Source organism: Cyprinus carpio, chromosome B1 (genome assembly GCF_018340385.1).
Source record: "Cyprinus carpio isolate SPL01 chromosome B1, ASM1834038v1, whole genome shotgun sequence".
NCBI classification, from domain to species: Eukaryota; Metazoa; Chordata; class Actinopteri; order Cypriniformes; family Cyprinidae; genus Cyprinus; species Cyprinus carpio.
The window spans coordinates 34,297,078-34,313,141 of record NC_056597.1 but is presented as its reverse complement, the minus strand read 5'-3'; the positions used below and the strand labels follow the sequence as shown (position 1 = coordinate 34,313,141).

General features: G+C 34.4%; 1 protein-coding gene across 1 annotated transcript; it reads left to right on the top strand.

Annotated features, from left to right (window-relative positions):
- The first annotated feature begins 293 nt into the window (after positions 1-293).
- Positions 294-3,576, top strand: LOC109086657 (CMRF35-like molecule 5). The gene is made up of 6 exons (XM_042717237.1): positions 294-668; positions 768-1,082; positions 2,380-2,529; positions 2,615-2,719; positions 2,999-3,051; positions 3,142-3,576. Exons 1-6 carry the CDS (start codon positions 629-631, stop codon positions 3,493-3,495), a joined length of 1,017 nt encoding a protein of 338 aa, XP_042573171.1. The 5' UTR covers positions 294-628; the 3' UTR covers positions 3,496-3,576.
- The last annotated feature ends 12,488 nt before the right edge of the window (positions 3,577-16,064 follow it).

The following is a 16,064-nucleotide window of genomic DNA, read 5'->3' as shown; positions in this document are numbered from 1 at the left end:
AAACAGCTTCACTGCTTTAGCTATTATTGGCTCCTGATAACTGGATTGTGTGTTTCCTTATTTGTATGTATTTTCAGGCAAATGTGGGTGATTACAGAATAAATGTACTGTAATATATTCGATTAAACACTGATCATTTACTTAAACATGAACTGAATGATGAAGTGTGTTTTCTGCAGTTTCATCATTATAAACTGATCGTTTACTTAAACATGAACTGAATGATTTAGTGTTTTTTGTGTGGTTTTGTTTGTTTGTTTGTTTTTTCCTTCAAGGGTTGTGAACATGACAAAGAGGAAGTCCTGACACATTACAGATTAGTCTCACTGGATGCTCACAGCCTGAAAAACATGCTGCACATGTCAGCAGTTCTGTGCTATGCTTTCTTCTGTACAGTATGTACTCATTTTATTAATGCATTTTTTACATGTCCTGCATTTCTGTTTCTCTCTGTTCCAGTTTATGTTGTACCGGTGACACATACAGAGGCAGAAGACAAAGAAAGAGGAAGTCAGCATCTCATCACATTCATGATTCACACCCTGCCTGAAACACACACCGAGAGCCTCAGACCCATGTAGAGAGGAATCTACTAACAACAGAGAAGATCGTTGAATAAGAGAGAAGAATGAAGATCATCTGGACTTTCACTCTGCTGATGATTCCTGGTGAGAATCTGACTTTTGAAAGCAATTTGAATGTTCATCTCATTTAAGTCTCATAATTAGCCTAAAGTGTTTTATTAAAATGCTGGTTTGTTGTTGTAGGTGCCATGACCTTGAGTCTGACTGGACATTCAGGGGGTGAAATCAACATCACATGCACATATCAAGACAGACATACTGGAAATGCAAAGTATTTTTGTAAAGTACTGTGGTTAAAATGCTCTGATCTCATCAAGACTAAAGAGAAGGATAAATGGGTTAATTCTGGAAGATTCTTTCTGTATGATGACACAGGAGCAGCAGTTTTCACTGTTATCTTCAGAAATCTGAGTGAACAGGATTCTGGGAAGTACAAGTGTGGAGTTGATAAGTTAGGAATAGATTCCTACACTGAAGTGAATCTGAACGTTATAACAGGTGAGCAACCCAGTAATACATTTTGAACATGACCAATGCCGTTTTCTTTTTTCTTTTTTTCTTTTTTTACAGTTAGGTGCACAAATGATAGTACATTTAAAATGATGTTCATTTTTTCTGACCCTGCCCCATTTTAAGCATGAACTCACTACATATCGATCAAATTCTTAATAAACAAGGCTTCTGTTTTTTTTTTCATCTCAAATAAATGTATCTTGATTACCTTTTGCATTTAATCACTTATTTTTAGCCATTCTGTACAGAAGTCACGTTAAAGTGCAAATGTCAGCTCTAAGACTGTCATACGTTTCATATCTTGTTTTGGATTTTTATGTTATAGTTCTAGTTCAATCATTTCCTATTTCCTGTCCTAGTCTGTTTGTAGTTCATTTGCCGATTAGTTCACTGATTGTTGTCAGCCTGATGAAGATATCTATAGTCATGTCCTCTGTGAGTAAGGTGAACTCAAAGACAATGGGTTACTGGATCCGAATGCAGAATAACATATAAATGAAAATAAGGAAATGGAAAACAGTAGGAGAACCAGAACGAAAAACAAAAACAAATCACTATGGCAGACAACCAAGACTTAAAGCACAAAGAAACACAAGGGCTATAAAATGGATAACAAGAAAACAAGAAGTGCCTGAAAACAATCAATATACTAATCAACACAGAAACTGCAACCAGACTACAAGACTAGGACATGAAATAGTAAACTATGAAACTAGAACTACAGCACAGAAGTCCTAAACAAGTCATAGAGGGGGGAAATATATGACAAAGCTGGTGATTAGTCAAGGGGAAGTTCAGAACAACTGAATTTACAATAAGAGCTCAACTGTAATTCAGCTGCTGAAATTGATTCCTAATCTGGATGATATGTATATACAGCACACATGCATGGCTAAATGTTTGCCTAAAGATGACAACAAGGAGCTAAAGCATGTTTTAAGAAGGTGGATAAGTGTGTTTGCATTGGGACTGTTTTAACAGTTGTATATGTGCTCGAGACATATGCAAATGTTGATATAATCCCAGGTTGTACTGTGTGATATTTATGGCTATAGGTGTAGAGGAAGGATGTTTGCCTTTTCATTTTTATATGAATCTCTGTATTTGAAAATAACTCTTTGTTGCATGTATATTATTTATTATATTGTATACTGTTCAAATTAAGATTATTGAGCAAAATGTAAAGATTTGCAATAAGAAAACTTTACTGGGTTTTATAAGCTTTTAAAGCTTTAAGATTTAACACCGTTTGTCACTGCCAATGATTTTCTCTATTATTTAGCGCCAAAAACAGTATCAGTATCATCACCATCACCCTCAACAACAACATCATCATCATCATCATCATCATCAATCACAACTCCACCTATTTCACTAAATTCCCAGCCATCGACATCTGATTTCACATTGGATTCTCCGTCTGTCTCGAATGGTATTCTGGTGATCCGTTCATTCATCTTCTCTCATTCACCTGCAGTTATCAGAGAGAATCAGTCTCTCGTTGTGTTTTCTCTCAGGTTTGTGTCTGATCATCGTCGTGTCTGTGGTTCTTCCTCTGCTCATCGCTGGACTCGTTTCATGTATAGTGACTGTCTGCATGAAGCGTCAGGCTCGAGCTAAAGGTGGGGTTTTGTCCTGAAATCTCGAGGAACTAATTCCATGTATGCGTGGCATTTGTTACCCATTTCTAAGTTTGTTTGAGTGATTTATTAATGAGAATCATGTTTACAGTTGTTTGCCAGTAAATGATGTTGTGTGAGGAACGAGAAAATGGAAAGATGATGTTTCGCCCTGCTGGTCACAACTAGGCGATGCACTGTGATGTTCAGATCTGATATATTATGTGAATTATTATTGTTGTTATTATTACTATATTTAATGTAGTATATTTGTTTTTGCAGGCTCTGATTCAGCCTCTAAAATGCCTGAACCTGGAACAGAAAACAGTAAAGCGGTTTGTGAAATCAAATTGTTTGATAAGAATGAATGTTTGAATGAATGACCTTCATCAAAATCTTTAATTCATTTATAATTTTCTTCTCAGGTTCCTCAAACGCTGTACATTTACGAGGGGATTAAAGACACCAGAACTGCCCAATTACCCACAAACCCCTCTGATTCCACTAAAACAGTTTATGCTACGGCCCAGTTACCCACAAACCCTTCTGGTTCTATTACCACAGTTTATTCTACTCCGCAATTACCCACAAACCCCTCTGTTGAGTGGCATAAACAGTGTAAGAATCAGTTAACCACAAATCCATCTGCTTCTTGCTATGTTTATGCTACTCCAGGATTACCCACAACCCCCTCTGATTCTACTAAAACAGTCTATGCTACTCCACAATTACCCACAACCCCCTCTGATTCTACGAACACCGTTTATGCTAACGTTTAACAGTGCAGAAGTTCGCAAGAGCCAGGGATTATAGTAAATACATGTTTTACAAGTGATTGACCATTTCAATTTGTTGTTGTACCTGATGAAGTCATATATATATATATATATATATATATATATATATATATATATATATATATATATATATATATATATATATATATATATATATATATACACATCTCAAATATTTTCTCATTTTGCTTAACATTGTATGTGCAATAATGTGTTTTATGTGTGGTTTGTTGTATATATGTATATATGTAACTATGAACAACATAAACAGAGGTGGAAAGAGTACAAAAATATTCTACTCAAGTAAAAGTACCATTACATTAATGAAATTTTACTTAAGTACAAGTAAAAGTACCAGTCTAAAAATCTACTCAAGTAAAAGTAAAAAGTAGCTCATTTAAAATTTACTCAGAGTTAAAAGTTACTTAGTTACATTTTAACAGTGGGAGGGAAGCAAAATTGGGACAGACCAAGGGTGTCGAACTCAGTTCCTGGAGGGCCACAGTCCTGCATAGTTTAGATATAACCCTAATTAAACACCTGATCCAGCTAATCTAATTGTTTAGGCTTATTTGAAAACTACATGGTAGGTGTGCTGGAGCAGGGTTAGAACTAAACTCTGCAGGGCTACGGCCCTCCAGGAACTGTTTGACACCCCCGGGATAGGCCTTTAAATCTCAAACCAGTTGGTTTTTAATTAAAGGAATCAGTTATTTAGAGTAATAAGACATTTGGGCTGTTACCAGGCAAATCAGTATCAACAAATTCATCTTTTCAATGCAGAGGAAATGCAGAAGCTTCATTGGAAGTGGCATTTAGATGTATTTACACACTGTTTAGTGCAGCACAAAAATGCATTTAACCTGCAGTTACAAATGCATGAATAATGTTTTGATATACAAGACATAAAATGTTGAATACTCATTTGAAATGATAAGAAATTAATTATTTAAAAAAATCAAAAGATATTGCGATTCATTGGGAGTCATTGCGATTGAACCGAATCATTCAGGAACGAAACACTGTCATGTTGCTCAGAGACGCAAAACTGTGCTATGGTGGCTGTGTTTGGAATTATTTTTTGTTGTAGAAATAGAGCAAAAACAGGCAATATGGTGTCTAAAACGCAAGTCTCTTAATTAACTTGTTTACTGACCTGTTGTAAATATATATATATATGTAATCATGATGATTTTTTGGAGGAAAAGACGGCATTCTTTGTGTGATTTTGATTCTCTATATGAAATGATATAAATATGTAAATTTTCTGCCCCTATATCTTTAATTTTGTGATCATTCTAAATGCATTTCAACAGACTGAATCACACAGTGAAAGAACACACTCTAAATGCGCGCGCACATCATTAAAACAATTGTGATATTATCGCAGACGATATATATAGCACACTCCGCACCAGTCTTTTTGGCTAATTTGTGTAAAACCTCTTGCTAAAATGTCAAAGCTTCATTTTAACCACCAATGCAACGATGCAATTATTTAGCTTACCTCTATATGCTTGCGAAGGGTTGACGTCTTGTCGAGATTTTATTAGCTGCTAGTTTGGTCTTCCTAGGCAAGCACAGCTTGCACTGCTTAATAAAGCATAAATATGGCCAGGGCTTCACTTCATTTCCTTCGAGTTCAACTTCAGAATATGACGGGGTTTTGTTTTCAGCGGTGTCTGCGCCACTAACGCCTGTTTTGTCCGTCTGCATCTTTCTTGTGATTTGAGCGCCAGTTTGCCCTCCTGCCCGTTATTTACTGACGTAGTTTCCATGGAGCGATTTTTTTTTTACTCAGTAATTAATGTGTTTTAAAATGTAGCGAAGTACAATACTTCAAACAAAATATACTTAAGTAAAAGTAAAATTACAGATTTTAAAAATTACTTTAAAAAGTAGAAGTACACAAAAAAGCTACTCAATTACAGTAACGCGAGTAAATGTAATTCGTTACTTTCCACCTCTGAACATAAAATATAATTGTTTTTATAACAATACAGTGTTAATTTGTTTGACATCAGACCACATGAGTAACTAATGCTCTTGTTCTTACAAACTCAGCAGCAGCTCAGGTCTGTCCACATAAACTGCATTATGATTTGATTTATGTTTCAGTTACACAGCTCCTGAAGGTCAGTTATTGTGCATTATGTTTTATGAGGTGTAATGTCATCATCTGGACAGACTGTGGTTGTGTGTGTGTTGAATCTGAGTCGCTGTCCGTGGTGCTGAACATCATCTGAACACTAGAGGGAGCCGCTGGACTCTCTCTCTCTCTCTCTCTCTCTGCGCATGTGCGAGTGTGGCTGAGCGAGGCGAGCGTGGCTGTGAGAGCGTGTGTGCAGGTGTGTTTTTTCAATCTTTTCTATCTCATTTTCTTTACTTAAATAGTTAGTATAGTTTAGTGTAAAGCAAAGGGTTGTGTTTTTTCTGTTAAGCGCGCCGTTTTCCGGGGTTCGGAAGATGGCAGGCGCCGGTTCAGAAGTTTTAGAGTCTCTCACGCGGCACAATGGAGTGAAAGTTGCGTCAGCATCGAGTATAGAAGAGTGTTGTTTAGCAGCAGGAGAAGTGGTTGGTTATGATTCAGTGTTGTCGGCTTCTAGAATGAATAATGCCATAGTAATGATTATGAGCTCTGTGGAAAAAGCCAATGAATTAGTGGAACGTGTTTTAGTGATAAATGATGCTTTTACAGTCGTGTTGCCGCTTTCAATGCCGTCTAAAAGAGTGACTATGTCAAACGTGCCACCTTTCGTAAAGGATGAGTTAACTAGTAAACATGCTGTCTCGGTATGGAAAGTTAGTTTCACCAATTAAAAAGATTCCACTTGGAAATGTTAATCCACTCTTGAAGCATGTTGTTTCCTTTAGGAGATATGCATATATGGTACTAAAGGATAGCCCTAATGCTGAACTTGAAGTGTCTTTTAATTTTCGAATGGATGATTTTGATTACTTGATTTATGTAAATAATGATAAAATGAGATGTTTCGGCTGCAGTAGGGTAGGACATTTGGTGCGTACATGCCCAGATAAGCGTGAGAAAGATGAGGTTAGACCACAGACATCTGTTGTAGCGTTGGTGGAAAAAGAGGGGTCCAGGGCCAGTGTGAATGTTTCAGAGGGTGCTGAAAAAGAGCCAGATGTGGCTGTTGATAAGAGGGTGGCTGAGACTAGCCTTTCTGGGTCTGAAGAACCAATGGAAGAAATAGCTATACTGTTGGAAAATGCAGAATAGTAGTAGGCCTACTGAAGGTGATATAAAATCATCTGAAGTGGTTTCTGATGTATCTCTCACAGAAAAAGTGGATTCACAGTCTTTTAAGGTGCCTATGAAAAGAAAGATGAAAGGTGATGGTAACTTAAAGATGGTGAAAAAAGCAGATACAAATGAGTTGTCAGTTGTCGTTTATTCTCAGTCGGATTATCATATTCGGGGTTATGATGTTCAAAACATTAAACATTTTCTGAGAATTACAAAAAAATAAGCGGAATGTAAATGTTGAAGATCATTTCCCGAATGCTCAGTTATTTGTGGAAAGATCACGGAGTTTAATGAGTGAACGTGGTTTTACTGATAAAGAGGTGTACCGACTGAAGAAGTTTGTGAGGAAAACTAGCATGGAAATAGGAAGCAATGATGGGGTTTAAAATGTTGAATTCCATGGTCCCTGCTGTAATGTTGGTATGGGGCTTTTTGTTGTTGTCTATATTATCAAACATGAGTAACATCAATATAGCATCCCTGAATGTGAATGGTGCAAGGGATAGCAAAAAAGGGGCAGAGATTTACGAGTTTGTTAAGCAAAAACATTTTGATGTTGTGTTACTTCAGGAGACCCATAGCGACGTACAAAATGAAGTAAATTGGGCCATGGAATGGGATGGGCTTTCTGTTTTGAGCCATAATAATTCACTTAGCGCTGGAGTTGCTATTCTTTTCTCCAAAAATTTTACCCCTTTTTCTTATGAAGTAGATGAGATTATAAAGGGAAGAATTTTAAAAATTAGAGCTGTCGTAGAGAATCAAGTTTTTGTTTTTATGTGTGTATATGCTCCAACTGCAACTACAGACAGAATAGTTTTTTAGACTCCCTATGCTTGGCTTTACAAAAGTGTACTAATGATGATATTTTAATTCTTGGTGGTGATTTTTAATTGTACGGAAAAAAAAAACATTGATAGGAATCACCTTGAACCTCACATGTTGTCACGTATAAGGCTTATAAAACTTATTAACACACATGAACTTAGTGATATATGGAGGGTTTTTCATCGGGATTGTAAACAATATACATGGACACATGTTCGAGATAAGATTGTGTCTTCAGCAAGGTTAGACAGATTATATTGTTATAGTCATCAGAGTAATGTTTTTAGAAGTTGCTGTATTTTTCCAGTTTTTTTCTCTGATCACTGTATAGTTCAATGTTCTGTTTTCCTGAGTTGTGTAAAACCACAGAGTGCCTATTGGCATTTTAACAATGCACTTTTAAATGATAAAGTATTTAAGGATATTTTTGAATTTTTTTGGAAGGATTTTAGAGGCTCGAAAGCAGCTTTTAGCTCATTACAGCAGTGGTGGGACTATGGAAAAGCCCAAATTAAACAGTTAAGTCAGCAGTACACAAAAAATGTTACAGCAAATATAGACAGGTCCATGAAAGTTTTAGAGATGGAAATTGTACAATTGCAAGAGCAATTACAATCTAATGGACATTGGACCCTTATCAGGGGTATTTCAGAGAAAAAATCAAAGTTAGATGATTTATTGGAGATGAAAGCAAAAGGGGCTTTGATTAGGTCACGTTTTCAAAACGTGGACCAAATGGATGTACCATCTACGTTTTTTTTTTTGGCCTGGAGAAAAAAAATGGTCAAAAAAGATTCTTTCATTCATTGCGATCTGAATCTGGGATAATGTTGAATGATGTTAATGAAATTCGAAAACGAATTTCTAGTTTTTATAAAGACTTATATAAAAGTGAGCTAAAAGAAGAACAAAACATAAGTAATTCTTTTTTTAAAAAAGCTACCGCAAGTTTCTATTGAGTCTAATGGGGATCTTAGTGGTGAGCTACGTCTGGAAGAGCTGAAAAAAGCACTTCAGAGTATGGCACTTGGGAAGACCCCAGGTATAGATGGTCTGCAGGTTGAGTTTTTTAAAGCTTTCTGGTCTGTGGTGGGAGAAGACTTGCTTGAGGTTTTTAATGACAGTTTTACAAATGGCCATTTGCCTCTGAGTTGTCGTAGAGCTGTCCTAACCCTTCTACCAAAAAAAGGAGACCTCACAGAAATTAAATGTTGGAGACCAGTGTCAGTGTTGTGTAGTGACTATAAGATACTCTCTAAAGCCCTTGCTAATAGACTTTCAGGGGTTTTAGAGCAGGTGATTCACTCTGACCAAACATATTGTATCCCGGAGAGGTCTATTTTTGATAATATATCGTTTATCCGCGATATTTTTGACTTGACTAAAATTAAAGAGCTGGATGTTGGCCTAATCTCTTTAGATCAGAAGGTTTAAAGTTACCTTTTTCTGGTAAAACTGTTTCACTATCAGCTTATGCTGACGATGTAGTGGTTTTAATTAGTGACCAAAAAGACATTGATATAGTGGTTAATATTTTAAATGATTTAAAAAAAAATATCTTCAGCTAAGGTAAATTGGACCAAAAGTGAAGTGATTTTGGTCGGCCATTGGTTACAGGGTGCACCAAAACTCCCAAATGACTTAAAGTGGTCCACGGGAGGTTTTAAATATCTGGGTGTATTTCTGGGAGATGACTCTACTGTTCAAAAAAACTGGGATGATGCCTTTGAAATAGTAAAAGGAAGATTGAGTAAATGGAAGTGGTTGATTCCAAAGATGTCGTATAGGGGACGCACTTTAATTATTAACAACCTTGTAGCTTCTACTTTGTGGCATCGTTTAGCATGTGTGGACCCTCCTCTGTGTTTACTCTCTGATATTCAGAAAGTTTTGATTGATTTTTTTGGGAAAAGTTACACTGGCTATCCCAAAGTGTACTTTTTTATCTAAGGATGAAGGAGGGCAGGGTCTTATAAATGTGCAAAGTAGAGTTGCAGCTTTTCGAATGTGGTTTGTACACAGACTTTTGTATGGAGCATCCAATTCAAATTGGAAGGTTGTGGCTTGTGAGATTCTGAGGAACCTGGGAGGACTAGGTCTTGATAAGTCTCTGTTTTTGATAGAACTCCCAAATATTAATACATTGAAGACACCAATTTTTTATCAGAACATTTTTAAAGTTTGGAAATTGTTTGATGTTAATATCGGACCAAATTCAAGTTTGTTTTGGTTACTTCAAGAACCACTGATTTATGGAACTCGTTTTGGAAATGTAGTAAACAGTTCTTATTCAACTGCAAACACTGGACTATTAATTAAAGCAGGCTTTACGACAGTGGGACATTTAATAAATAATGCAGGACCGGACTTGGACAACATTGAGAAGACAGCGGCAAAGTTGGGACTTAAATCGTTAAGGCTGGTTCATCAACTTTTAATGAAGTGGAGGTCAGTTCTTGTGGAAGAGGAGTTGAAAACCATCAAAGATTTTTGTAGCGGGGTCATAACACCAAACGAGGATGACCCTTTCTTTTCTTTAACCCTGTCACCTAAAATGGATGAGTGTGAAGGTCCTTTTTTGGAAAAGAAAGATGTATTTTTCAGTGCTGATTCATTTAATGTGAAAGATGTGTATAAAAATTGTGTGAAAGTTTTTAACAGAAAGGTTTTATGTAACAGGAGTGATACACCATGGCGTGATGTCATTGGGCTTAGTAGAGTTTTTAGACCACAATGGAGAGCACTATATAAGCCACTGTTACCTAAGAGAGCGGGTGACATGCAATGGAGAATCCTACATGGGGTTGTAGCTGTGAATGCTTTTATTTCTGTAATAAATCCAGAGATAAGTGCTGATTGTCCATTTTGCTCTCAGAGAGAGACTGTTTTTCATGCTTTTATGTTTTGTGAAAGATTGAGACCATTATTTTCTGTCGTAGACTCTTTTTTTTAAGGAATTTAATGAAAATTTCTCTATGCAAATGTTTATTTGTGGTTTTAAATATGTTAAAAGAAAAGCTTTGGTGTGTCAGTTGTTGAATTTTGTCTTAGGCCAATCAAAGATGGCTATTTATGTGAGTAGGACGAATAAGATCGAAAACATTTCTGGACAAGATGTACTGAAGGTTTTTTCCAATGTAATCAAGTCAAGGATAATTTTTAATTTAACAGATTTTAATTTTTTCAAGTCTATGAATGATTTGCCGTGTTTTGAAATGAAGTGCTATTCGTGAATAGAAGGATAAAGAGTGGTTTTATTATGTTTATATATGTTTTTGTGTTCTAAATGTAGAATGATGTTATGAAATAATGTTTTATTCTTGATTGTAATAAAATGTGTTTTCAAATTCAAAATTCTCTCTCTCTCTCTCTCTCTCTCTCTCTCTCTCTCTCTCTCTCTCTCTCTCTCTCTCAATTCAATTCAATTCAATTCAATTCAATTCAATATGTGCTTTATTGGCATGACAATTGTTACAATGTATTGTCAAAGCATAGTGTTTACACTGAATGTGCAACAGATATATATGTATATATATATTAGGGCTGTCCGTCTATTACAATTTTAAATCTAATTAATTACATGATGTCTTGATTAAGTAATCTAATTAATCACAATTAATCACAAAATAAATTTGACTGTGAAATCACCCACAAAAGATTATTTAAACAGCTATTTTTGTGTTAAATGAGAAAGTATCATTTAGACATTATAAATTGTAGATTCAGAAATATTTTATTTGATTCAACATAACATTACACACACATTTAGGCTAAAACGGCCTAACATAAACTATGGAACATAAAAGAAGATAAGAAGAAGTACTTTCTGTTCATACAATGAAAGTCATTGGCAACCAAAACAGCTACTGGAGTTGCATACAGGACAAAGTGCATTGTTTGACTTTTTAGATGATAAGGACTCAGAAAAACATAAAAACAAATGCAAACACATAAGAGCTTCACAGCTTTGTGTCTCATCTGTGTTTAACAGTATCCAGATTCAAGTCATAATACATGCAAACCTACAGTTTATGGACAAATTAATTCATGTGCAATATTAAACACATTTTTATTTTATATGAAACTTTTGTTGTACTGTTTTACTTCTTCTTTAGTGCTTATTGGCTCCTGATAAATTACTGGTGTGTTTCCTCATTTGTTTGTATTTGCTTGTTAGGGTAAATATATTTGCTTAATCGTAAATGTAACATAATATTTATTTGTACTATAATCATGTATTTAATTAAGTGATAAACAAATATTTTATTCATATTATCAATATTTTAAAGTGAGTGTGTTTTCTGTATTCAGTTGTTTCTGCAGAACTGAATGTGGAAATTAAAGCTATTTGAATACAGGAGAAGAGAAGTAAAAAGTGTGAGAAGTGTGTTGACTTCATGTCACCTAAAAAATGTTTTTTTTTCAAACAAAGGGGAACTCTTGGCGTGTGGAGCGCACAGGAAAACATAAATATATCAGCAGTTCTGTGTTTGGCTTTCTTCTGTACAGTTTGTTCTTTTTTTTTTTTGGTTAGTATAAAGCAGGAAGTCTGCATCTCATTACATTCATGACAGAAACACTACCTGAAAACACACACAAGAGCTTCAGAAGAACTGAATCTACTAACAACAGAGAAGATCACTGAAGAAGAGAGAAGAATGAAGATCATCTGGACTTTCACTCTGCTGATGATTCCTGGTAAGAGTCTTGAATGTTGATCTCATTTAAACTTCATGAAAAATTTAAGTCACTTCATTTTGGTTTGTTTTGTAGGTACCATGACCTCAGTCAGTGTGGCTGGAAATTCAGGATATAAAGTCAACATGACATGCACATATGATAGCAATGACAAAGAAAAGTATTTTTGTAAAGTACAGTGGTCAGAGTGCACAGAAGTGAATCTGACCATTATATTAGGTGAGAAAGCCAGTTGCATTTAACCCATTTTTAAATATCAGTGCTGTTATTTGTGTTAATTTGGGCATAAATTATATAATTAAGCCTCTTTTCTCCTTCAAATTAAGTTTATGTTTTCTCAGTCAAGTTTCTCAGTCAAGTGCATTCATTATGAAACAAGTTCAACTCAGAAGATTGTTGTGTTGTTATTCAACTCAAATGTTCAAATGTATAGATACATGTAACAAAAGATAGTGAGGAACAACAGTACTTGTCACTGTTATTTTTAGCAGTTTGGTGCACAAATCATGTTGTAGGGTAAATCCTATCTCTAAGATAGACTTTATTAGTCAACAGTAAGTTCAGAGCAACTGAAGATATACCTGCAGTGAGCCAGCAGTAAACATTCTTACCTCACTCTAAACACTGAAATAACACGGAAAGTGTGCGAACCTGAGGCTATTTTTAGAGATAAATTAAATATGTAAAACAATATGCAAATAAGGTTTGGCTATTGTAGATGTAGACAAATGTGATCTTGCTTAAGATGGGATGATAATAAACGAAATAAAAATAATAGTAATAATAATAATAATAATAATAATAATAATAATACTAGTGATGATGATAATAATAATAATAATAATAATAATAATAATAATAATAATAATGTGATTTAACATGAAACACTCTTTTCCTTCAACCACAGCAGTCACAGCAACCGACCTATCACAAGATGCGAGGGAAGGTAGGCCTAATTAGTTATTTTAATTTTTATTTGATGGATTGATTGATTGATATGCTGTATTTTAGAGTTGTAATGTTATGGTCTACAATTTACAGTGTCTCTGTTAATAAAACATGCAATTCAAATTACATATTGTTAAATTGTCAATTTTAAATTGAATTCATACACAAACGTTATTCAGAGTACTGCATTAACATGAATGCAAATAATACAGTAACCAGTTTTATATTACTATTATATGTGATATACATATTTGTAATATTGTTGTTTTTAATTACTGTATCAGTGAGTGATTTGTGTATAGTTGTATATTATTATTTGAAAATAAATAAAAAAGATAAATAGCATGGATCATGGGATGATGGGGCCTCCACTCACTGTCTTTGCTCAGGGCCCAGGATTCTGTGCTACACACCTGGTAGTTATCTAACCTAATCTAAGATACTCACTTTTAGGTAATATATACTTGTATCTTTTTAGATTGCTTTCTTGCTTGAATCAAGATGCTTTTACTTGACAAAGATATTATGTCTTGTTTTCCGAAATATATATATATATATATATATATATATATATATATATATATATATATATATATAATATGTAATATATTTATTTATTTATTTATTTGGGATTTGCTTAAAACAAGCAAAAATATCTGCCAATGGAGTAAGAAGAATTATCATAATTCAAAAGCTAAACAAGATTTTTTTTCTTGCCCAGATATTACCGCTTATAAAAGCTAACAATATCTTGAATTTTTTTTTTTTTTTTTTTTTTTTTAGAAAACAAGACATAATACCTTAAGTAATTTTACTTGTTAAGTAAACACATCTTGATTCAAGAATGTTTAGATATTTATACTAGAAAACAAGACAAAAATACAAAGCAAGAAAAACAGTTTTTTTTTTGCTTTGTTACACATTCCATAAAACCAGGGTTTCCCAAGCTGGGCTTAATAATTAATAATTGGTTAAATAGAGTCACTGGATATGATAATGACATCGTGTTTCTCAGCTGGTGTTTTGATCTGGTGTTTTCTCAGGTTCGTCTCTGACCATCGGTCTGTCTGTGGCTGCAGTTCTGATCATCATTGGACTCGTATCATTCACAGTGATTTACTGCATGAGGCGTAAAACTCAAGGTCAAACTCTTTCCTGTTTTTGTGTTGAACTAGTTGCATGGCTGTCTGAGAAATAATGAGTAGATGAAAAGATGTTGTTTCCCCCTGCTGGTCAAAACAAGACAATGCACATTTGCTCTTTATTTTACAGTCTATGTGTGTACTTAGCCAAGAACATACCCAGTAATATACAGTAACTGCATGGGTTAAGGCTAGATTTAGGGTTAGTGTCAAGTTACTATTACCCAGCTATTGTAATTACTACAATAAGTACATAGTGTGTACATGAGGAATATGTGTTTAAATTAAGTTGTTAAAAATTGAATTTTGAGTTGTTTTGGGGGTTATTTTAAAAATATTTTTTTGTTTTTTTTTTTGTCTGTTATGTTAAGTGAAAATATTATATTTAATATATTCTTTCCATATTGTATTTTGTCTTGAAATCCAAACTGTGAAGTCTTCTTTGATTTTATTTTATTTTATTTTATTTTATTTTATTTTATTTTATTTTATTTTATTTTATTTTATTTTATTTTATTTTATTTTGTAAATGTATGTGAAATAAAATGCCATCTGAGGAATAGAAAGTGGATGAAAAGTTTTTCCAAAACAAAGTAGAACAAATAAAATTACTAAATAAATTTTAAAAATCTAAAATGTTGGGCATGTATGTGAAAGATTATTATATTTAATGTAGTATAATATTTGTCTTACAGCCTCTAATTCAGCCTCTAAAATGCCCAAACCCGGAACAGGAAACATTGAAACGGTTTGTAAAATTAGTGTGTTTGATAATAATGTGTTTGCATTAATATGATCATAATCCTGCTGCGACGTCTGGGAACCTCGAGAGCTGTGAATAGTTTCTCATTCTTTTCACAGGTTCCTCAAACCGGCTTCATTTATGAAGATATTGCAGACACCAGACCTCACACTGATCCAGATACAGGAACTAAAACAGTCTACGCTACGGCCCAAATACCCACAAACCCCTCTGATTCTACTAAAACAGTCTATGCTACTTCACAATTACCCACAAACCCCTCTGATTAGTTGCTCCATCATCATCATCCTCCACTGATGGTCTGAATGACACAGACGCTTCTGATGTTGTTCCTTCAACAATTATCTGTCTTCACATTGATGTCTATCATTGCATGCTGTTATGAGCCAGTGATTACAGTAAATACTGTACATGTTATTGATCGACTGTTTCAGTTTGTTATTTGCTCAGTAAACACCACCGTTGCACCTGCTGAAGGGATTTATGTAATGTTTTCTCATTTTGCTTAACATTGTATGTGCAGTAATGTGTTTTATGTGTTTTGTTGTATATAACTATGAATAAAAAAAGGATTTTTTTTCTTTATTATTTTAACATGAAATCACATCAGTAACTAATGCTCTTGTTCTTACAAACTCAGCAGCAGCTCAGGTCTGTCCACATAAACTGCATTATGATTTGATTTATGTTTCAGTTACACAGCTCCTGAAGGTCAGTTATTGTGCATCATGTTTTATGAGGTGTAATGTCATCATCTGGACAGACAGTGATTGTGTTTTTGTTGAATCTGAGTCGCTGTCCGTGGTGCTGAACATCATCTGAACACTAGAGGGTGCCGCTGGACTCTCAATCCTCAACACTGTCATTTCTTCTTTATTTGTTTCACTTAGGTTTTGATCTGCTG